The 25,490-nt window shown below is 44.2% G+C and overlaps 1 protein-coding gene across 1 annotated transcript; it reads right to left on the reverse strand.

Annotated features, from left to right (window-relative positions):
* Positions 1 to 1,289: 1,289 nt before the first annotated feature.
* On the reverse strand, positions 1,290 to 4,935 carry LOC311089081 (extracellular calcium-sensing receptor-like; the record flags this gene model as incomplete). The annotated part of the gene is made up of 6 exons (XM_084123531.1): positions 1,290 to 2,203; positions 2,362 to 2,485; positions 2,718 to 2,945; positions 3,044 to 3,871; positions 4,055 to 4,343; positions 4,721 to 4,935. 6 exons carry the CDS (start codon positions 4,933 to 4,935, stop codon positions 1,290 to 1,292), a joined length of 2,598 nt encoding a protein of 865 aa, XP_083979657.1.
* Between the last annotated feature and the right edge of the window lie 20,555 nt (positions 4,936 to 25,490).

The raw sequence follows: 25,490 nt of genomic DNA on the forward strand, positions 1-25,490 counted from the left end.
ACTGTACATATTTATGCAACTGTGTATATATATATATATATATATATATATATATATATATATATAGTAAGTTTTTAACATGATTTTGTGGTTCTTAAACTAAATTAAAATAAATAATTTAAAAACATGTAACTCAGTTGTCATGTTAGGAAAATGTATATTTTGTTCAGGTCAAATGGATTTGGGAATTTTTAAATGATTATTGAATTTTGTGAACACTGCTGAAAACTAAATGCTATATTTATAATTATTTATAATTTTTTCTGGACATAGCTTTTTTCACTGACTCATAAGTCAATTCATATTATTATTGTTATTAATTATTAAAATCATTTCATCTCTTTCGTAGTTTTGATAACTGCACTATCCATGGACAACACTTTAAACTGTTTTATTTCTCCCGTGAAAAATTGTGGTGGTGGGGGGGACAATCCTTGAATATAATAGTAGCGGCCTAAATACTTATAATTGTCCCGTACACAAAGTATGGCCCATAATCGCTACACTGATCTGGGCCACACACCTCCCATCCACAATCGGCCCAAATGTTGTCTGCCGTCATGCATGCAGTGCCATCATTGCCACACATGGCCCACAGTTGGCTGACATGATGCATGCCAGTGCCGGCAACAGGCCAGCAGTGCCATGATGAGGCCACATTTGGGCCAAGTCTGTTTGCTATGTGGGTTGAAGACCTGAGCTGGTGTGAGTCAGCCAGTAGTTTTGTAGCTTCTGTGTCTTCTGATGGAGAGCACGTTACACAGGATATCATGTAGGTGGCAGTCATGCATTGGACACCATTTTGTACTTGTTGTGGTTATCATGAGAGCTTTGCATACTCTCTAATCCCTATTCAGCAGTGCTAATTAACAAAGAACTGAAACACATACATATTTGTATTGATATGCAGCACCTTTGCTAACAATGCGCAGTGGAATAAATCAAATAATATGTATTATGTATTAATATCAATGTAATAATATACATTATTAATTAATGTATTAATGAGTGTCACCCTTGGTAATAGTTAATAGTTACATGCATATGATATTTGTGAATAACATAATTTTAATTCAGATTGACAGAGAAAACCCAAACAAAATAATCTAAAATTCAAACACTGCCAAAACAACCTAAGAAATCTGTTAGACACCTGTTACCTGTTGAACACACCAAATGTAGAAATTTATATAAATTCCTACATGTTAAATAAGCTTGTACAAGCAGGAGAGTGAGACTTGGTACTGGATCTTACAGCAGATAATAATTGATGTGGTCAGCATGTAAAACTATTTCTTTTGGGTTGGTCTTTCCATGATGGCTGTTTTAGTGTTTCTTTCTGGGTGTAAAATAATTATGTAGCACTTTGGGGCAAATATGGCCACCAGTAATCCAAAACTGGAAGCCAGGATGGCAAATATCTCCACTGCCACTGCATATTTCCCTGGTGAGCTCACATATGCTGGAATAAATGCAATCCACACAGCACAGAAGATCAACATACTAAAAGTGATGAACTTTGCTTCATTAAAATTATCTGGAAGTTTCCTTGCCATGAAGGCTAACAGGAAACTTACTGCTGCAAGGAGGCCAATGTATCCCAGCAGCATAGAAAAACCAGCCACTGAGCCAATAGCACATTCATAGACTATTTTAGAGCGGATATAATGACTGTTTTTGTGGGGTGTTGGGGATGCAGTGGATAACCAGACTGTACATATTGCTACCTGTGTAGAAATTAAGGCCAACACTGTCCCTCTTTGCTGTGCTGAACCAAACCACTTTATGGCAGATTTGCCCTCTGGTCGAGATGACTTGAACACAGCTATTACTACCATAGTCTTAACAAGGATACTGGAGATGCACAGGACAAAGCTTATGCCAAACACAGCATGTCTCAACTGACATGTCCACAACTGCGGCCGGCCAATGAACAGTAGCACACACAAAAAACACAGTTTGAGTGACACCAGGAGCAGGAAGCTGAGCTCTGAATTGTTGGCGCGTACTATGGGAGTGTTTCGGTGAAGAGCAAAGATGACCATCACAAGAGCACAAAAACTTGTGCCTAAAAGGGAGGCAGTTGTCAGAGAAATTCCCAGCGGATCTTCATAAGATAGAAATTCCACTTCTTTGGGTATACAGTTGTCATTTTCTGGACTCGACCAAAACTCATCTGGACACCTGAAACATTCAGATGAATCTGTGAAAGAAAGAAAGAAAGAAAGAAAGAAAGAAAGAAAGAAAGAAAGAAAGAAAGAAAGAAAGAAAGAAAGAGAACAAGAGCGCAGTATAATTTTAGGGAAATTTATCGCTAATATATAATATATATTTATTTCATTTAGACATGAATCTCCTCACCTGTTGTATTAGAAATTTCTCCATCTCCGCATGGCAGGCAGTCAAAACAGCAGACAGGAAGGCCTTTCCTCCTGACTCGTCTTGTTCCTGGGGGGCAGCTCTCACTGCACACAGACCGTGGGGGCTGCAGGGGTATCATTTTATTTAAATTTATGGGTATTTGAATGTACTTAAAAATATATATGTATGAATTTATTTATATTTGTCAGTGTATAGAGTTGATCCAGTAATCCAGCTTGATAACCACTAACTTACTAATTTATTGTTATTCATCAGCCAATGAAATGTTACTGATTTTTGTGAAACGTTCAGACATCTTCATCAAGAGTTTAAGTAACATGCTATATGCTAATTGCCTTTTTTGTCTCAAAGTTCCAATATAATGCATCGTCATCCAGTGTGAGCACCTTCCCTGTTGTTGCCCCTTCATTTACCACACCGACCGTGCGGACAACGATCGACCCGTCAGACCTCGGGTGCCAGTTCATCACATCATAGATGGCCAGAGCATCTCCATTCTCATTAAATGACACATGATCCCCAAAGCCTGTAGTGAAGTTCACTTTATCTAGGTAGTGAACTAGCTGTACAGTTTGTAGACAGGACAAGTGTCATATGAAATATAAATATATTACTTATATTACTATATATATACACAGTATGCATTATTTATTTATCTTACCTGCCAAGGTTTCAGGTTGGATATGTCGGCACAGCTGTACTTACTGAATAGTCCTCTCCCCTTCTCACACTGCATCAGGTCATGAAGCGCATGTGCTAGAGCATAAACTGCCTTATACACATTATATGAGGCTCTCAGCTCTGATACATCAGTGAATACTGTATCTGTACTGCTCAGATCCTCTTGCCCTGAACATTTGTTTTCCCCTTGTTCTTGCTCTTGAGCTATATTTTTGCCCCCAACCTCAAACCTGCACTCAAACATGTTCTCCCAGAAAGTTTTTATTGTACTGTTTTTTGGATTATTGTCAGGATGGAGACCTTTCAGAAAGTCATGAAGTCCCTGAATCTGTCCACGACGGATGGCGATGCCCAGCGTACCACTCAGTAGGGGCAAATATTGTGGAGTTTGTAGGACAGGTGTTGTTGTCCAAGCCTCACTTGCAATCCACTGCTTGCCTGTCACATTTTGCAACAACAACTCATCCATCAGGGATGACAGATCAGTTGAGAATGCTAGAACTACCCTGGCTGTAGAGGTCTGAATAACCTCTACAATTCGTTGAATATCCCTACGGTTGTTATCATAAGGCAGAATCTCAGAGAAGGCCACACAACCCCCAAACCAGTCCATTTCCTGCTGAAAGGTCTGAGCAGCGTAGATGCCATAGTCATCATCACTGTAGAGGAGACCAACCCAGGTCCATCCAAAATGCTTCAAGATCTGAACCATAGCCCGCACCTGGAAGGCATCACTGGGGATTGTTCTGAAGAAAGAGGGGTACTTTTTTCTGTCACTCAAACAGGAGCAGGTGGCATAGTAGCTAACCTAATACAAAGCAGGAGAAACAAAGACAAACATCGGGCTTCTCAGGTCATTTTACATGTTAAATGTAAATAGCAAGGAAATGAGAACAATATTATAATTTTTTTGTTTGTTTGTTTTTGTTATTTATGTTATTTGGAAGCAAATATATTGTATGGATAAATAAAAACACATATCATATCTTACCATAGGAACTCGAAACAGTCCCAGCACACTGGAAATTGCTATAGATTGAGTTGAACCTGGATCCCCCACAATCCCAATCACTGGAGGAGGGCCAGTGCAGTTGAGGTTTGAGAAGGACTCCTCTGTACCACTAACCAGGGATATGGCAGCCCGGAATGCCACTCCAAGCCTTAAACAGTTGTCATAGATCTGATAACCAAGTGTGATGTTAGGCAGCAGGTTGTTATTATTAATCTCATTTATGGCAAAAACCATGGTCAGTGCCTGCTGGAAACTTGCCATATAGAATCTGGAAACAGCAAAATGAGTTGTATGACTAAGTAGAAATGTATGTCGTCTACTGTATATTTGAAATAAGAGATCGATAGTAATATATATATATATATAATAAAATTACAAATACATTCCCTTTTTTTCCCCTTGTGCTTTTCTACTGTTAGTTTGATAAACAGTAATTGGTTTGCAATTTCAACGCACACTATATTAGTTAAGTGGAATAACTATACTGAAGTCACAAGGAACAGATAATTTAGAAAAATATTGTGAGCAGAAGTTACAGTAGCTGTAATCATTCTATTGTCATCCTTTTCTTTAAATCTCATTTTACTTTTCTTTCACACTCTTTGTTCAGCATAGCTGTTCTCATCTTGCGCAGTCCAAACTCACTCCTCACAGTGGGGCAGTTCCGGCTTAGTTCTAAAGTTAAGTTCTGGGAAGACTTTGAGGTGCTGAACCTCAAACAGGCCTCCAATGATAAATTCTCCATTCTGGTACATCCCGTTCAATTTGAAGCGTTCCTGGAGCTGACAGGAATCTGAGATAAAAACAGCAGAATTATAATAAAAGGACAGATACAGGCAGATGTTTAGAGTGATCCACATCTCTCTCCTTCTTTCTTTTTCTTTATAGCCAACTCTACTGAATTCACTGCATGACCCAGTGTGATATTCTTTTATAGAAAAGGAGGTGTCACTTGAGAAATGAGGACATCATTCTGGGTAACTCTACCCTGTTATTTTCAAATCATGAGTGGAGAGCAGGGCTTACATTTTTTTTATTTTTTATGTTAGATCGGTTCTCTCCGTGCAGAATCAGTATTTTAACGTTTCTGTTCTTGCGTTTCTCATTAATCATTAACGATCCAAAAACGGTTTGATTAGAAAAAATACTGGTTAATAACGTTATTTTAATACTTTAAACAAATGTATATAAATACATTTTTTACATACATTTTCACTAAAAAATAACATAACACATGATAATTTAGCTTTAACATTTAATGCATAACATTGCTAAAACCACAACAGAAATACTTGCATTGATTACAAAGCATAAACGCTCGTTTCATTCATTGACGACCTCAGTGGGGAAAGAATGTACTTGAGGCATGAAAATGCGCACTCTACGATGACTTACGTTGCAGGCAGTGCAATTACATTCATAGCAAGTTTGTGCAAATCTGGGTTAGTAGGAGCAACACTTGCCCAGCACTTAAAAATACACTCACTCCGTGTGCTTCTCTCGAATACATATCCAAAACAGATGAGATTGAAACACTAGTATGTTTTACTGTTGTGCTTTCTTTTTCTTTTGCCATCAACAGCTGTTCTATCTCGTCGTCTGATGACTGGGATGGAGTGTGCTGTGTAGTTGCGTTGCTGCCAGATAAATTCTGAATAGCTTCCCAGGCACGAAATAAGTGAATTTTCGTGCTTTCGCTGAAGTTCGCTAAGAAAAAGTCTGTATCGAGGATCGAGAAATAAAACAGCCACAAAGGCGTCATTGTCAAAGAGAGCTGTTTGCCGTGATTTGAGACACTGAACTAGTCGTTTTGCAAAGGGATTGTTAATTCTGTCGGTGCACAGTACACACTAAAGCCAAACACCGTAGAAGTCACCTGATGTGAGCTGGTCCGACTGGAGGCTTTTTAAACTACTCACCAAGTTGGATATTGCCTCCGATTCATTCTCACTTAAATTTACTTCTTCAATGGTTGGTGACATGTCCTCGCAAAAACTCTTGAGCTCCAAAAGCCACTCCAGCATATTGTGTGTTGAATGCCAGCGCGTTGGGCAGTCAACAATGGCCCTCTTGTGCCCCATCCTTTTAGAGGGGTGACAACATTATGTGTGTGTAACTTTTTTGCAACACGCCTCGCTTTAGAAATCAAATTGGATGACCGTTACTCTTTTAATGCATAATCAACTGCTAATTCTAAGGTATGAGCCTCACACCTCACACTGCGCAACACATGTCCTTGCATCACAGAATCAAATTCGATTTACAAATTTGGACCTTCGCCATGGACCACAGCTACCTCATCCTCATCCATTCCTGTGTTTCCATGGGATCGGTTTCATTCACTTCATTAGACAGGGTGCCCTCTTGCATACCGGATACTAATGACACTGCCTTTATCATGTTAGCGCCATTATCTGGTGTTACTGAGTAAACTTGTCGTAATTCAAAATTATATTTGTGCAAGACATGCTTCACAACTGATGAAATGTATTCAGCCGTGTGTCGTTCAGTTAGCTCCCTTACTGCCAAAGTGGGCAACACAATTGTTTCTCCATCAGTGTAATGTACATTTCTGCCAAGAACAGATCAGTCTCTGTATGTGACCTGTCACAGACAGACTGTGACTTATTACTCTTATTTTAAAAGGACTGCTGAAATTCATGTACAACCATGAACAGTTTACACCAATACACACACACACACACACACACACACACACACACACACACACACACACACACAATCTAGATGCCAGAAAAATAGCATCATATATACTAGATGTGTGGTTATTTTTCTGTTTAGGTGGTGTAATAGGCCCTCTGCTTAGTTCCATGGTTTTGTTTATATAATTTTCTTTTCTTTTGTTGGTTGTTTATTTGTTTTGTCTCAATGCTTAATGTTTAGTTTTGTTATATGATTTATCATTCAAAGAAACCACACCAAATTATTTTACAAATGTTAACAGTTTAAATCCCCTGTAACAAACTAACATATTTAAAATACTGTTGTACTCACATTCACTGGCGGAGCTAGGGTCTAGACCACCCTTGGTCTAAGCTTGGCCACCCCTTTGGCCACCCCTCTCACAACTGCTGTTTTATTGACAATAATTGTGTTTTTTAAAACGCTGAACCATCTCTTTAAGACCACAAAAAACGTGAGACTTTTCAGACGCACACTCCAACTTCACCTCAGCGCCAGGCGCAAGTCAAACGAGTGCGGAAATGTGCATGTGCCGAATGAGCTTCAGCAGAAAATCAGACAGTGATATGCACATAGTAAATATAGAGTCAATCTTTCTCAACTGGTGGCTTGCAAGACCGTTTTGAGTAAGTCGAATAGTGTGCAGTCAACAACAAGCGTAATTCTCTTTTTTTCTGATGCTACTTTTATTTTAGAAAATGTGGTTGAAAGCTTGTGACACTTCTGTCAGATGCTGAGAAAAGCGCGTTGTCCTTATTCAGTTGGCTATCTTCGGTAAGATGAGATGTTGTCAGGCCAAATTTCAGTAAAACTAACTTACTTTTCAGTCATACGGCTGACAGCCATTGTACTGTGCTTGCGGTACGCACATCACGCGCAAATGCGGCGCGCTGTAGCCGTAGTTCTGTCGTCAATTAACTCATGTAAGAATCAAAAAGGCGATTAAAGCTGTCAAAACTGCATGCATGTATTTGTTGCATATGCGTCACACGTGTCTGGATTAAAATATTCTACTATGTGAGATCACAATATAAGGCACAAACTGATAGGCCTATGTAATGTTTTAATGTCCAAATAAATGTGAGCACTGTGCATTTGTACTGGAAGATAGGCATTCATTTTGCGTTAATTTGTAAAGTACAAACAAAATTGGATACTTTTTAAATCCATAAAATAACTAATTTTACATTCTGGCAACATTACATTATGAAAAACATAACATTTTACATTATGTGCATGAAGATGCAACAATGTAGAACAAGCTATTGGAGATTTTGAGAACCAGAACCAAGCTAACTGAGCAAGTTGAACTTTAGCTATAGTGTATGCCCTTTTATTACTATTTAATTAATTTTAATATGAGGTGGTTGGTAATAATAAAAAAATATAAAATTCACTCAGTATTCCATGATTCCTAATTTACTACTATCTCAGTTACAATTAAATACAAATTAACTGTATTCAGTTGTGTAGGCACTAAAACAGTCCAATACATAGTCAAATTATTTTTTATGATAAAATAATTAAGATTTCTGTGCCACCCCAGACTGGTTGCTGGCCCTAGCCTGGCCACCCCTATGAAAAAATCCTGGCTCCGCCGCTGCTCACATTGTGGGTCACTTCTCAACTGGCAAACCTATGTGCCTATTATGGTCTCCTATGGCCTACCTAATTGTACAGTTGATTTCTGCGTTGCATGTCCTTTTTTCTGTGCAAGCTTGTGCTGCAACATCATGTACAGTGGTATAAGCTTTGAAGCAGACACTCTCTGTTGTTGCTGGTTTGAATGGTTGCAGTAGTGACAATGATTGTTGAATAATGTCATACTCAAGACTTGTCAGGGGATCAGTATCACTGTTTAAATTGGAAAGTGCAGCACCCACTAGCTCACGTTGTTCATACAAGCGTGTTGTTTTAAGCACCTTCCGGGATGGGAGGACATAGCTTGGATCAAGCTTGTTCACAAAGGCCCTGAAACCCTCATCCTCCACGATGGTGAAGGGCTGCAGATCCTTCACCACCATGTTTAGAAGAGCCTTATCCAATTCCCTCTGTCTGCCTTTTAAAGAGAAGATAAAACATACTTTCAGACAAATACATTGAAAAAATACAGCTTCAAATAGTGCACAGCTATTAAAAGTAGCCTACTGGTTCATTATTTGGAAACCTTCCTAAACAAAGTTATGTTCAAGTTATGTTCGTTTATGCTCAGTGTGCAGAGAAAGATAAAATGGAATGTAGAACTACAACAATTAGGAAAACGTCTCGGTTACGTATGTAACCCTCGTTCCCTGAGTAGGGAACGGAGACGTTACGTCGGATGACGACGAATGGGGTTTCGCTTAGAAAGCCTATCATCTTCGAGTATATAAAACGAGCCAATGGCAATGAAATGCCATGGGTCTGCGGAATTTGCATAGCGTATCTCCGCCCCACGCAGAGGGTATATAAGGAAGAGCGCGAGCAACATGCAGATATGTCTTCGCTGAGGAGCCGAGACTGAACTCAGGCATTCCAGCGGTACAGCGGAAGTGGCAGGGAGACGTAACGTCTCCGTTCCCTACTCAGGGAACGAGGGTTACATACGTAACCGAGACGTTCCCTTTCGTTGTCACTCCGAGTTACGTCGGATGACGACGAATGGGGTTCCCAGTGTAATCACGCCACCTCTCGACTGTCTTCCAGTGCCCTGCGTAAGTCTGAGCTCCCTGTCGTGAGACTGGCACGGACGAAGGACTCCTACTTAACACAGGAATACCAAGGTACACTGGGAAGCATATCTCAGTGGAAATATGCAATCATGCCCAACCCGAAGGGGGGGACTTAGAATATACATATGACCCCGAAGGGCTGCATACGGAGTAACACTGGGGTGTCCAGCCGCAGGTGGAATATTTCAACCCCAGGGGTGGCAAGGTGGCTTGCCGAGGGAAAGACACATGCTCAGAGAGGCTTACAGTGGAAATACACATGTGGGGGTCGCCCAGAGGGGGAACCATGCACATGGAGGCACCTAGCCAAGCGCGAAAGCTGCCAGTGGCATAACTCTGGCGTTGACGTCGTCAGTGCTGGAGGAGACTCAGGGCTTATTAGGCTCACCTGAGGAGAATATCGCACGTATCCCGTCCGTGGAGAGGAATGGCGAGCAAGCGAAGACACCTGAGCAGAATCTAGTACCGGCTAGTTGAAGCGAGTACATGAGAAGAAACTGGCTCTACTCGGAGATTGTAGAATCTCGCGAATGTGTTAGGTGTCGCCCAGCCTGCAGCTCTGCAGATGTCTGTTAGCGAGGCGCCATGCGCTAGAGCCCAAGAGGATGCCACACTCCGAGTGGAGTGGGCCGTCACACCAAGGGGGCACGGTCGACCTTGCTGCTGGTAAGCCAAAGCAATGGCGTCCACTATCCAGTGAGACAACCTTTGCTTGGAGAGAGCCTTTCCCTTCAGCTTCCCACCATAACAGACAAAGAGCTGGTCTGAGGTCCTGAAACACTGCGTTCTGTCAACGTAAGCACGAAGGGCGCGTACTGGACAGAGCAGTGCCAAGGCTGGGTCTGCCTCCTCCAAGGGCAGCGCTTGCAGGTTCACCACCTGGTCTCGAAAGGGTGTGGTGGGAACCTTGGGCACATATCCAGGCCGGGGTCTCAGGATCACGTGAGAGTTAGCCGGTCCGAATTCCAGGCACGCTTCGTCAACCGAAAATGCCTGCAGGTCCCCTACCCTCTTGATGGAGGCCAATGCAACCAGGAGCGCTGTCTTCATTGACAGGAACTTAAGCTCCACTGATTGCAGAGGCTCAAAGGGAGCACTCTGCAGGGCAGTTAAAACCACTGAGAGGTCCCAAGAGGGTACGAGGGGAGGACGAGGAGGATTCAATCTCCTGGCTCCCCTCAGGAACCTGACGATCAGGTCGTGCTTCCCTACGGACTTACCATCAACTGCGTCGTGATGTGCGGCAATGGCGGCAACATACACTTTCAGGGTGGAGGGAGACAGTCTTCGCTCCAACCCTTCTTGCAGGAAGGAAAGCACGACACTGATGGGGCATTTCGTGGGTTCAAGATTTTTAGAAGAACACCAGTTGACGAAGAGGTTCCACTTCAACGCATAGACATGTCTCGTGGACGATGCTCTAGCGGAAGTGATGGTAGCCACCACCGCTGGTGGTAGGGTACTCAAACCTACCTCGTCCCGTCCAGGAGCCACACGTGGAGGTTCCATAGATCGGGACGAGGGTGCCATAAGGTGCCCCGTCCCTGAGAAAGCAGGTCCTTCCTCAGGGGAATAGGCCAGGGAGGTGCTGTCGCGAGGAGTACTAGTTCTGGGAACCAGGTGCGGTTGTGCCAATACGGGGCAACCAAAATGACCTGCTCCTCGTCCTCCCTGATCTTTTCGCAAGGTCTGCGCAAGAAGGCTCACTGGGGGAAACGCATACTTGCGGAGGCCCCGCGGCCAGCTGTGCGCCAGTGCATCCGTGCCGAGCGTGCCCTCGGACAGGGAATAGAACAGGTCGCAATGGGACGAGTCGTGGGAGGCAAACAGATCTACCTGAGCGTCCCCGAACTGATCCCAAATCAGCTGGACCGACTGGGGATGGAGTCGCCATTCTCCAGCGAGAGGCCAAACTCGAGACAGCTCGTCGGCCGCCTGGTTCAGGTGTCCCGGGATATAAATGGCTCGAAGCGACCTCAGATGCTTCTGACTCCATATGAGGAGGTGGCGGGCGAGTTGCGACATACGGCGGGAGCGTAGACCACCCTGACGGTTGATGTACGCTACTGTGGCGGTATTGTCTGATCGGACTAGTACGTGTTGACCCTTGAGCAACGCCCGAAAGCGGTGCAGGGCAAGGCGTACGGCCAGCAACTCGAGGCAATTGACATGCCAAAGGCGCTGGGGTCCTGTCCAGGAGCCCGCGGCAGCATGTCCATTGCACATGGCACCCCAACCCGTGGCGGAGGCATCTGTTGATACAACAACATGCCTGGAAGCTCGTTCTAAGGGAACTCCGGCCCGTAGAAAATTGAGGTTCGACCACGGGGGGAAGGTCTGACGGCAGGCCGGAGTCACTGGGACTCGGAGCGTGCCGTGTTGCCATGCCCACCTCGGGACTCGATCGCGAAGCCAAAGCTGAAGCGGTCTCATATGAAGCAAACCGAGCGGCGTTACTGCGGCTGCGGATGCCATATGCCCCAGGAGCCTCTGAAAGAGTTTCAGTGGGACCGCACTCTTGCCCTCGAACTGACGAAGACAAGTCAGCAGTGACTGCGCGCGCTCGCTCGTAAGCTGCGCACACATGGCGACCGAGTCGATTTCCATACCGAGAAAAGAGATCCTCTGCACTGGGCAGAGTTTGCTCTTCTCCCAGTTGACCCGAAGGCCCAGACGAGCTAGGTGCCAGAGCACAAGGTCCCTGTGTTCGCAAACCTGGTCTCGAGAGTGAGCTAGAATCAGCCAGTCGTCGAGATAGTTCAGGATGCGAACCCCGTGTTCTCGTAGGGGAACAAGGGCTGCCTCGACGACCTTCGTGAAGACGCGAGGAGACAGGGCTAGCCCGAAAGGGAGAACCGCGTACTGGTATGCCTGCCCCTCGAAAGCAAACCGAAGAAACGGTCTGTGTCGAGGAAGAATGGAGACATGGAAGTAGGCGTCCTTCAGGTCGATCGCTGCAAACCAATCCTGTGGCCGTACGCATTCGAAAAGGCGTTTGGCCGTGAGCATCTTGAACGGCAGCCTGTGAAGGGAGCGGTTCAAGACGCGCAGGTCCAGGATAGGTCGTAACCCACCGGATTTCTTCGGTACAATGAAGTAAGGGCTGTAGAAGCCGGACCTCATTTCGGCTGGAGGGACAGTCTCGATCGCACCCTTCGCCAGTAGGGTGGCGACCTCCGCTCTCATGACAGGGGCATTGCCACCGACCATTGTGAAGCGGACTCCCCTGAAGCGGGGAGGAGACCGCGCGAACTGAATCGCGTAGCCGAGCCTGATGGTCCTCGCGACCCAGCGGGACAGACCGGGAAGCTCTAACCAGGCTCCCAGAAACTGAACCAGCGGGGTCATACGGACCACAGACGTACCGTCGGTGGTGCAGCGAGGCGGAATGACCGGCCCAGGCGTGGGTGGCATAGCGGCCCGGTGCGGGGGCACGGTCATTAGCCGCGTCCTGCCAGAGGAGGCCAGGGGAGGACCAGCGTCCCACGGGGGCGTGCTCTGGCAGGGGTCTGGCGACAGAGGGGGATGAGAGTGGCGGGGCTCGTGAGCGGCGCGCACTGTCATCCGAGAACTCTGTGTGCTCAGAGATGGGGGTGTGAGTTCTTTCTTTAACCATTTTAGGGTGCTGCCCGTCGTGGGACGAGCAGCGGGAATGGGATAACCAAGGATTCTCCCCCGGCCCTCCACCGGGGGAAGGAGCGGCCCTGCTACCGTCTCCTGAAAAGAACTCAGTGCCATCTCTGAGCAGCCCGTCTCAGGAGCGCCGCTTGGCCTGGCGTTTAGCGGGGCGCGGGGCGGGAGAGGGCTGTGGCGCCTTCCTGCGGCTTCCTCCACGATGCGACCCGGAAGCAGCGGACTGCTGGGGCCGATCGGGAGGGGCGGGAGCCGCAGGAGGGCGCCCTCGGCGGCGAGCAGGCTGAGGCACCTGTGCCGACGACTGCGCTGCCGGAGCAGCGGGCCGCCGGGGCAGGACATGTTTTAAAGCCTCAGTCTGCTTCTGGGCAGTCGAGAACTGCTGGGCAAAGTCCTCGACTGCACCGCCGAAGAGGCCAGCCTGGGATATGGGGGTGTCGAGGAACCGGGTCCGCTCGGCCTCCCGCATATCAGCCAGGTTAAGCCACAGGTGTCGTTCCTGGACCACACATGTGGACATCACCTGACCCAGCGAGCGTGCGGTCACCTTCGTCGCCCGGAGAGCGAGGTCGGTGGCGGCACGCAACTCATCGAAGAGTGCTGGGTCAGTCCTCCCCTCGCCTGGTAGACCTGCAGTGTCGCCATGGCATGCAGTGAGGAGGCTGCCTGCCCCGCAGCTCTGTAGGCCTTCGCCACAAGGGTGGAGGAGAACCTACAGGCCTTGGAGGGGTGCTTTGGGTCGCCACGGGAAGAAGCACTCTGAGGACACAGTTGCATCGCAACAGAGCGTTCAACCTGGGGAACCCCAGTGTACCCTTTAGGAGCCCCCTGATCGAGAGGAGGAAAGGCGGAGGAGGTCGCCGAGCGATCACGGGAAGACAATGGTGCCTTCCAGGACCTCGTGACCTCCTCATGCACATCCGGGAAGAAAGGTATTGGGGTTGGGCGGCGACGAGGGTCAGCGGCCGCTCCCAAAAACCAATCATCCAGCCGCGAGCGCACTGGACCAGGTGGCGGGGACCACTCAAGGCCAATGGCCGCGGCTGCCCGGGAAAGCATGACTCTGGCAAATCACTGCACAGATAAGCAGGGAATGTGCACTCGCTGGAACTCGCTGTCACACCAACACTTGGAGAGAGGCTCGTCTCGAAGAGAATGAAGAGATGAACTCAGAATTGGCTGTGGAGTGAAGAATCAACTTGGCTCCGAAGCGAAAACATATCTGCATGTTGCTCGTGCACTTCCTTATATACCCCCTGCGTGGGGCGGAGATACGCTATGCAAATTCCGCAGACCCATGGCATTTCATTGCCATTGGCTCGTTTTAGGTTGGCACAGGCCTATGGACTTTCTAAACATTGTCCCAACAGTTTGTTATTATATTTCAATTATAATTATATTTCAAACAATGCATACCTTGCTTAGATGGCCCAGCAGTGTCAGTAGCAGGCCTAGGTACAGGGGGAATGCTACCATCCTCTGCACCCTGCAAAATGACAGGATGAGTGCTCCTCAAAATGGCGCATCATGGATGATGTATTGTTGCAGTAGGCTAGCTGCCGATCACAATACATACATCTCACTTTATTTGGGGTTTCCAAATGGAAATGCTCCCACACCACAGATGTACGGCATCTCTTCTGTGGAGCCTCCATTTTTATTTATCTATCTACCTATCTATCTATCTATCTATCTATCTATCTTAATCTAATCTATCTATATTAATCTATCTATGTATCTATATATGTATATATCTATTAATCTATCTATGTATCTATCTATTAATCTATCTGTCTATATATATTTCTATCTATGCATCTATTAATGTGTCACTATATGTATACTCTGTCTGTCTCTAGCCTATCAGTCAATGTGTAAATTTAAATATAAGCCTAAATATAACTAAACAAATCGCACTATAAATGTCACTATCACCAAAAATCCGCTATCTCAAAATCAAACTCCTCTCACAAAAACCCACAAGGTCAAGATGCGTTGACTTCACTTTTATACAGATGTGCGATTGTGTGGTCTGTTCCCGACCCTGTCAATCAAACGCTGATTCGGCGAACCATGCCACCTGTCGAAACACTTGTGAAACACTCCGAAGCTTCATTTAGCCGTAGTCACGTGACATTGGGGGTTTTGAATCGCGCTTAGGATCAGTGTTTCGAAACATCTGCGCTTCGGGATCTCAACAAAGCTTCGGAACGTCAGTTTCGCGTCAGCCATCCCTAGCCAAAGCTAGTGATGGCAAAATGAGGCTTCCTGAACCACTGAGACCTCGCAGCCCATTGCTTCAGCCAAAGGTTCATTACTCGAAGCTTCATTCAGCATTGCTCACTAGTGACACCTAGCTACTGTGCAAAGAAATAGCAGAATGAATGAATTAATTCTGAACCAGTGTAGCCACCCCCGCCCGTTTTATTTATTGATTTATTTATTTTCTTCTCACTGTCAATGTATGTAACCTTTCATTTGCAATAATAAAAAGACCTGAACAGACCCATTGCCTGGGTATATGTGGTGGTGTGGCCGAGAACAGGCATGACAGGTAGTGACCCAAAGACAGGACTATATTTTGAACTGCCTTAGGTACCAACATCTGTAACCCATCTCCCTGTTGTCGATACAGCACCTCCTCTTGAAGAACGAACCACTCTACTACTCTGTACTATGTATTCAAGCTTTAATAAACTTAACTTGTTAACCTATCATGTGTTTGTTTCTTATACTAAGGGGATTTAAATAAAGTAACAAACCATGTTAAAATTAAACTTCAAAATAACCAATTTAAATCATGTAGAGTTAAATATGTGAGGTCAGCAACGCACCCGTCACACTCTCTCCCCCACCTCCGGTTCCTCACTCACATGGCGGGAAAGAAAGTCAGCAGTAAGGTTCTCTCTTCCTGGCCGGTGGAGAACTGTAAATTGATAGGGTTGCAGAGACAAGTACCAGCGGGTTATCCTGGCATTAGAGTCCTTCATGCTGTTCAACCATTGGAGTGATTTATGGTCAGACTCTAAAGTGAAATGCCTGCACAAAAGATAATATCTAAAAGAGTCCAAGGCACATTTTACTGCTAAGCATTCCTTCTCAATAGTGGAATATTGCACTTCCCTAGGAAACAGTTTTCGACTAATATAGGCCACAGGGTGATAGTTTCCCACTTTACCCTGGAGTAACACTGCTCCTAGTCCAACTCCTGACGCATCTGTCTGTAAAACAAATGGTTGATCAAACCTTGGACTGTGCAACACTGGAGTTTCCTGTAAAGCTCCTTGAATATCTTGGAAAGCTCTCTGGGCCTGCTCAGTCCACTGAATCTGGTTTGGGCCATTCTTCTTAATCAGATCAGTTAGGGCAGCAGCTCTAGAAGCAAAATTGGGCACAAATCGACGGTACCACCCAACCAATCCAAGAAAAGACCTCACCTGTTTCTTAGTCTTTGGTAGGGACCAGGACTTAATAGCTTGCACCTTCCCCACTTGTGGCCGGATGACCCCATTTCCCAGTACATAGCCAAGGTATTCAGTCTCTTTCTTTGCCAGGGCACATTTACAAGGATTGATTGTCAGTCCCGCTTCTTGGATGCGTCTTAAAACCACCTGCAAATGCTTCAGATGCTCTTCCCACGTTTCACTAAAAATCACAATGTCATCAAGGTAAGCTGAGGTAAAATCAGACAATCCGTGCAATACCTGATCCATTAGTCTTTGGAAAGTGGGCGGAGCCCCATGCAGGCCAAAAGGCATAGTCTTAAAATGATGTAGGCCCCAAGGAGTCCGGAAAGCAGTCAATTCCCTGGATCTGGAACTCAAAGGCACTTGCCAATAACCTTTACATAGATCAACAGTGCTCAGATATTTTGCATTACCCAGGCGTTCAATCAACTCCTCAATATGAGGCATTGGGTACGAGTCAAATTTCGAAACTGAATTCAAATATCGAAAGTCAATGCAAAATCTTGTGGTTCCATCCTTTTTAGGTTGTTATGGAAAAATGTATCTTTTCTTTGTATTTTATTTTCAATTATTTAATTTTGAATGCCATATGTTCTTTTGCTGTATTTTGAGTTCCTTTTATGATGTTGATACAGCTGGAAAGGTTGTGTGTGAGACTTCAGAGGTGAGAAGATTCCCGGGCTGGGGAGGGGTTAGGGGTTCCTCTGTTTCTTTTGTTTGGTGGGGGCTGTAAGCGATAGCTTTGAGGAGAACATTATATAACTGCCAGCCAAGCACCTCTGAAAGGTCTCACTCCGCCTGCAGCTGGACTGTGGGTGGACTGGGAACTATTCTTGCAAGAATAAATATCTTTTAAGGACAATTTGAATCCTGATGTCTCTTATGCCTGATGCTGTTTTGTTAGTTATTGTTTTTGCCGCAACAATTGGTGTCAGAAGTCGGATTCCATGAGGTTTCTTCTGGTCCTGAGAATGCGGATTGACGGACTGATCACCATAAAGCACAAAAGGCTTTAGTCTTACCTCGCCGAATTGAGAGAGAAGAGCCAAAACTGCTATCAGGGCCAGGAGGAACCCACTGGAATCAGAAAGAACTCGGTGGGAGTAAAAGCATCTCGGGTAAGAGACAGTAAAATTATTTTAATTTGTGTGGTGTAATTTGATATGACTGTAAGTGATAGTGGCTGGAACTATCTCTTTGGTATGGGCAGAGAAGTTTTTCGAGGGGGAGATTGTAACAAGCAGGGCTCTACATTGTGAGTATTTCACTCGCATTTGCACCTAAAAATAGTTCCTTGGGAAAAAGTTAGCGTAGAGCCCTGTCAAATCAATTTTATGCCGAAAACTAGCTCGTAGAAGTGGACGGAAGAGCCACATGGACGGAAGAGCCACACCTGATTAATTAGGTTTACTCAAAATCTCTGTAACCTGAGGAAGTCTCATAAAAGTGGACGAAAGAGCCACAAGTGGACGGAAGAGCCACACCTGATTAATTAGGTGAACCGGAATTAATCGAGCGCTAAAAAGTCCTCACGGAAAGATTTTGAGTAAAACCGTAATTACAGGAAGCATATTTGCTAAACCTTGCCGATTTGAGGTGACAAAATCGGATCTGTTGAAGATGTTTAACAGATTATTAGACGCGCGTCGAAGGACAATCCAGGAGAGATAGAAATCAGCCAATATGGGGTCATCTCAAAGCAAGCTTGAACAAAATTTTAATACACCGGTTTTCGGTCAAATGAAAAAGAATTACGGCCAGAAATGCATGCAAGAAATTGGGAAACAGATAATTGTTTAACAAAGGGGTTGTTGTAGTCGTGTTCAGCAGCATATAAAACTGTGAACAGACAGTAGTTTGTTGAACTGAAGAAGATAGAAGAAAACGAAAATAAATGCAGAAAGAATTAGCATTTAGGGAAAGATAGTAGGAAGAGATAGAATGTTTTTCCTGATGGAAATTACAAACAGTAAATTGTTGGATTGCAGATAAAAGAGAACAGATGCAGAAGGAACTGGCATGGGAAAGATGGAATTCATGAAACTATTTATGAACGCCTGGTAAAGCAAATTAAGTTGAAATGGTATGAAAAGTTTGATCGAGCAGAATGGGGAAAATTCTATATTTTAGAGATAAAATAATGATTGAAATGACGATGTGAATACATTTTATTGTATTAATGTTATGAAAACAAGGGTATTTAAGAATAGATTGCCATATTTTTGTAACACGAGTTGAAGGTGCAAGCATCTAGGATAGCTGTCTGTGTAATTTAGAGACTGAGAACAAGATTTAGGGAATCTTGTGGTTTCTGTGAAACAGTAGAGATAAGTGGGACTGAGGAATAATTATAATAAGAGATTTGCAGATGATGTTTTTGTAAAAGTTTGATTCTGATCGTAAAGATAAACAATAACTTGCCTGGCTCCAAACAAAGAAAGTGCCAAAATGACACAAATTTAAAGAAAAGTCTGTGTTAATATGGTTTAGACAGTAGATTAAGGTTAATATGATGAAGACTATGATTCGGCTATTGTAATTGAATTTGCAGCTGGGACAGTGGGGGAAAATGCAGAGAACTGCAGCTTATCAGTGGCTCTGTTTGCATTTCCTGAATAGGACACACTGCTTCAGGGGTGTGAAGTAAGCTGGACCTGTTTGAAAGCTCACGTGATTAAACAATAGGCAAGGTGACAGAAAGTGTTTTTATTGTGGTCAGCTGGGTCATTTTTGCAGTGACTGTAAATGGCCACTCGGTACGTGTATTAATGTGGGTTTTTGAAAGTAGAACAGTATTTAAATGACGATATTAAAGTTTTGTTCTGAGAAAGAACTAAGAATGTGAATGCAGTGGTAAGGAAAGTGAAAAGAATGTGTGAGTAAATGAGGGAGAAAAGAAAGTTGATAGATGGAACTTTTGAAAGTTGTAAGAAGATTGAAAGATTTAAGTGTAAGGAATTCCTTTTGAAAGGAAAGAACTATAAAAAGTACCGGTTGACGTAAAATTACAGATAAGACTAAATGAGTTGCAAAATATTTTAAAAGTACCGGTCACTAAAAGGATGATTGTGTTTTGAATGAAACGCTTTGATAAGGTTTTAGATGATATAGAGAGACAAATCTAACGAATGATTTATAATGATAATCAAAAAAAAATGATCACAAGCAGAGAGCGCAGCCTCAAAAGTTAGTATGAATCATAGAAGCAGACTGATAAACTCCTAGAGAAAACATTGAAGTCGGGTATTAAATTATGGTAATTGAAAACCTGACAACTAAAATTGAAATGGAATTTGAAACGTTATTAAGAACTAGAATAATTATTATTATTTCTTTAAGATAAAATAAACAGAAGCAGTGTTACAGGATTAACAGTTGCAAAATGTAAAATGTGTTAAAAAAAAAGGCATTTGATTAATCAAAAGCTTGTTAATGTTGATTTTAAAAGATAAGCTTGTGATTTGCTGAAACAATTTGCTTATCTAAATCTGGTATGTGCTGTGACTGAAACTGCCACAGTTTCAGTGCAACAGAGACTCATTCTGAGTGGAAATTTGTAATGTCTAAATTACAATATATGTAATTTATGGAAAAGATGCCTTAAGATGGGCTAGAGTTAAAAAAGATGGTAGATAAAGTCTGAAGTTAAAAGTTTATGAGAATGCAGTGTACCAGTCCTAAATGCCACAAGAGTCTCTCTCTCATTCAATGTCAGCTGAAAGCTGTTGTCTGAGCCTGTGTAAAGCACAGTGTTTCAGTTGAAAATCATAGATATGGAAAATCTAAAACAAATCATGCTACAGGCAGTTCAGATTTGATAAATTTAGAGGACAATTTGTAAATGTTTTAGAAATAAAACTGAATGATTTTAAAGAAGTCTTTAAAATAATAATGCAGACCTTAAATGATAGAAGTGACATTTTTGACTAGTTTATTTTAGGACCACTTCTTTGTCTGATATTAGCCTCCACCATGAAACAGGGCCGATGGCTCCGGCTACAGAAGTAACAGTACACTGAATGTACGGTTGTGATCTAAATTCACTGACTATAATCTAAGCAGCTAGGTTGCTACCTTTAAGATGATTAATGAATTTAAGTGATTAAATACTGCGGTTATTAACCTGTCTCCCTGTGTGAACACTGCAGTCCGAATGGCTCTGATGACTCTTGAATGTGCCTTTCCTACGCTCCAGAAAACAACTGATTCTGTTGAGGAAAACTGATTTTGTGATGGGAAAAAGCGGTTACCAGTGTGCATGAGGTGTCGACCCAGAGACGGATAAGATTCTCCGATGGCCAGAGGGGGACAACCTGAGCCAGGGCTTCGCCACCACTGGGGCACCTGCCCAAATAGAGAAGGGAGGTGTTTTATGTGAGAAAGGTGTTAGAGTTGAGCGGTGACAGTGAGGCCAGCAGCATCAACAAATCATTGAGAGGGGAGATGAGCTGTGAGAAGTTACGGCAGTCTGACCCAGAAATGTAAGTTCCTCTGTACCACTCGCCAGAAAACCGCATTTAATTGTATGGCTTGTCTTCCATTGTGACAAGTGTCTGCCAGGGGACAACACCCTGATGGAGCTTACAGATAAAGAGCTAATGGAAATGAGCTTTCAAGAGCCAGCTGAGACCGTGAGGTGATTATCATTATTTGTTATGGAGATAGTAACAAAACGTATTAATTTATACAAGGAACATGATGTTGGTTGCCTTATGGGCAAGGAAAAATGTTTGATATTGAACTAGTTTTAACTCCTGAAGGTCGTTAAGACATGGTGGTGGCTAAAGATGAGAACAGCTTGTGATGAGTCAAGAGAATTTTCTGTAAAACAAAGGTTAGGTGAATTGAGTATTTAAACTAAAAATAACCTTAGAAAGATTGTTGTAATTGTTCTAATTTGAGTTAAACATTTGTATTTTGACATTTGTGAACTATTAAGGGTTGACTATGACTATGATTATTTTAGTTACAGTCCTAGGAGGCTGTTGAAAAGATGATTTGCTTATAGTGAGAGAGAAAGAGACTGCTTGAGTGGAGGAAGGGATGGTACTCTGTCTGTCTTTCTGTTATCAGTCAGCCAAAGAAAGCTGAAGCAAAGAAATGATAATGAACCAAAACAACACAGTTGATTTTTCTAAAATCAAATGAAAAATGAACAGACATGTTTGAAACTGGTAAAGAGACTAGGTAAAAGCTACAGGGAAATGTGAAGTTTAAAACCTTATTTAAAATTTAAATATTTGAATCAACATCCAAAGATATAAATATGAGAATACGAACGGTTCATAGTCAGGGATGGGTGTGAGTGTTAATTCATGTTTGGTACAGTATGTGTTAGTTCAGGGCAGCTATTCTGTCTGAATAGTGTGTATAAATGTGTCATTAACCTCTGGAAAGAGTGTTTTAGCATTATAGATGGGTTAAGGCAAATGACAAATTCGAAAGTAAGCTGAGGATTGTGAGTCAATCTGATGAGAAGGCAACACAGAGCTTTAAGTTGATTGATCATCAAGCTCTGTCTGTTAATTATTATTTTGGTCATTTATGATGTGCAGTAGATTTTGAATTACTTTCTGAACAGGTTTAAGTATTGATGTGTAAATTAGAATTGTGAAGTCGTAGATAGCCGTCAGTCATGTGTTGAGAAAATGTTATAGATTTGACAGCAACCAACACGTAGGCTAAGTAAATATCAGATTATCCAGAGAGCCCTTAACAGTTATGTATTGTAAAAAAGGGGGAGATTGTTGTTCGACTGATGTTGACGAAGTCTGCACACCACAACCTGACCTGACCAATTGATGACCTGGAGAATGTTTGTAGATGACTGAATTGCGAGACCAACAACAGGCCTGAAAAGCAGGATATGCTGTGAGACTTGGGGCCGTTGCCTTAAAACAATTTGATAAGAAGATGAAGTTGTGGCTTTAAGTAATATTTTTGTTTCAGAGGCAGAGAAAGATGTCTAAAGGAAATTTGGCTGAAGGACAACGTTTGGGTTAGCAAGAACTGATAAGAATGTAAATGTGTACCTTGAAATGTAAGTCGCTTCGGATAAAAGTGCCTGATAAAAGTAAGAGAATTTTATTATGTTAAATTGATGCACGAGATGGGTCGTGCATCAAGAGGAGGATGAATTGTTGTGGGAAAAAAAAAATAGTTTATTTTTTTCCCCTATTTATTTCCTCAAACATTGTGTGGGTTTTCTTTCAATTCAATGTGTTTGCTCTCCTGAAATGTATGTATGCTCGTGGCGGGAAACAAAAAAAAACACACAGTAAAACAGATGGTCAGATTACTAAGGGGTTCACATTTGCTGAAAGCCATCGCACAGGTGGGAAGATACATGTTGGGAGGACATTGGGTTCAAGTGGGTAAAAACCCTGCAAGAAGCCATTCTTCTCCCTAACAAAATTGCTGTCTGTAAGTGTGCTAATAACAAGAACAGTTTTTCAACAGGAAACGCCAGGGCAGAAGCGGCAGCAAAGGCCGTGGCATGACAGCAGACAAAATCAGGGCAAAATGTGCCCAATAAAATAGTGGCTATGGATGAATTTGGCTAGTTATCCTGGCCTGGGTTATTATTGTGGCAGAAAAGATGCCACCTGCGCAGCGCATAACTTAATTTTTATTTTTCAGGATGTCAGAACGGATTGCATCAAACAGAACTGATTCTGTTCCAAATGTATAAATATTGTTCCCTTTCAAGGGAACTCGAGCTGCGTCGAGACGCGGTGGGAACGCCCTGCGTGATTGCGTCGTGAAGCACGTGTATAATCAGTCCAATGGAAAGACGAGACGTCATAGTGACGTCACCTACCAGGAAACTATAAGGCAGCCCCGCTGACACAGATCGCGTTAGCTTCTGTGCCTTCAGCAAGCGCTCTCTGTATATCTGTCCCTGTCATATTTATTGTTGTCTGTCAAGCTCAATATATATATCTATTTCAATGGCGAATAAGCAAGAATACAGGCGTTGTGTTGTTCCCTGCCCTCGTTACATCACGGGTGGGGACACACATCTGCTTTGTGTTTGTTGTTTGGGAGTGGAGCATGCCCAGTCAGTTCTCGAGGGAGCTGACTGTGAGCATTGCGTTAAGCTGTCCTTGCGGACGCTCCGCTCTCGCCGGGCGTTCTTTGAGGAGGACGGTTCGGTTCGCGCTCCCCGAGGTGCGGGTCCCGCTGCTGCCGAGGCACAGCGGAGGCTTTCATCTTGGGGTTCGCATATGGATTTAGTAGCGGGGTTTGAGACGGGCCCCGCCCTTTCTCAGCCCTTACCTGCTGAATCCGGTGCTTCAGCTCAGGAAGGAGCCCGCGCTGCGGCTTCTCCTTCCCAGGCTGAGGCACCAATGTTGCGGCTATCCAGTTCTGAGGAACTGGATGTCGTCAGTATTGAGCAAAATATTGATGAGTGTTCGCCAGCTCGTATTTCTGGGGATGAGGAGCTTATGGAGGTTTTAACTCGTGCTGTTGCCAAGTTAAATATTGAATGGCCATCTGATGAAATTGAAACTGTATCTAATAAAAGTCTTTTAGATGAACGTTTTTTGCCATCAAAAACACGACCTCCTCGTCGGGAATTGCCGTTTTTTCCTGATCTCCACACTGAGGTGTCGAGATCGTGGATTAAACCAGCTTCTTTCAGAGTGCACAATCCACAAACACATAACTATAGCAATATTAAAGATATTTCACACTATGGTTATTTGACAATGCCTCCGGCGGAAGAGACGCTTGCGAGCCATCTCTCCCCCGAGTCATCGTCATCACTGAAAGCCCCGACGTTACCCACCAAGCCATTAAAAGCTACATCTATGATGGTGGGTAAAGCATATTCGGCAGCAGGTCAGGCAGCGGCATGTTTACACACTATGTCGATTTTGCAAGCGTATCAGGCTGACCTGCTGAGGGACATGGATGATTGTGAGGAAGTTAGCGCTGACGCAATTCGAGAATTGCGTCGGGCGACAGATCTATCTCTCCGGGCCACCAAGGAGACGGCAAAATCTGTGGGCCGTTCTATGGCAGCCCTGGTGGTCACGGAGCGTCATTTATGGTTAAATTTATCTGATATAAAGGATAAAGATAGATCTGTTCTTTTGGATGCCCCGCTTTCGCCTTCAAGTTTATTCGGCGATGCTATAAATTGTGTTGTTGACAGATTCACTGAATCAAAGAAACAAGCGGCGGCATTTCAGAAGTTTCTTCCTCGCCGATCCAGTGTCCCAGAGACTGCTGGCCGTAATGTTAAGACCGAGCAGTCTCGGCCGTCTACGAGCTCCGCACAGCACAGAGTGCAACAAAAACAGAGCGTCGCCTCTCGGGCTCCTCCTCAGTCGGGGGAGTCCGGGGGGCGGGCGCAGTTTAAGCCGGTTAGAGGTAGACAAGATCTGAGGACTGTCCTCTCTAGGAAGGCTTGGGACAAAAAGAAGTCCTGACGCCACTGGTGTCAAAATGTTGAGGGTGGTCCCCTCAGGGGAGGGACGGTTTCGAGGAATCGTTCCTCCTCTGCGCCCGCTGGGGGGCGGCTCTCTGAGGAGAGTCGCAGCGCTGCCACATCGGTTGTTCCCTGCCGGTTCGCCGTTTCAGGGCACCGAGGTGTCAGCGTCCCCGTACGATCCTCCGAGGAGGGTCGTAGGACGGTCAGTTCGGTTGTTCCCTGCCGGTTCGCCGCTTCAGGGCACCGAAATGTCTGTTCAACTAAATCCAGAGACCAGTCTCGAGAGACTGGTTCCCTTAGCAGAATTTCTGGTAGCGTGGAAACTTCTACCAAATATTTCTCAATGGGTCCTGCATGTAGTGGAAAAGGGTTACAGAATTCAGTTCGTTTCTCGTCCGCCCAGATTTCAAGGGGTTCTGGCCACAGTGGTGGACTCCGAGCAGGCTCTGGTTATGGAGCAG

This window comes from Abramis brama (genome assembly GCF_963993115.1).
Source record: "Abramis brama genome assembly, chromosome: 9".
Taxonomy (NCBI): domain Eukaryota; kingdom Metazoa; phylum Chordata; class Actinopteri; order Cypriniformes; family Leuciscidae; genus Abramis; species Abramis brama.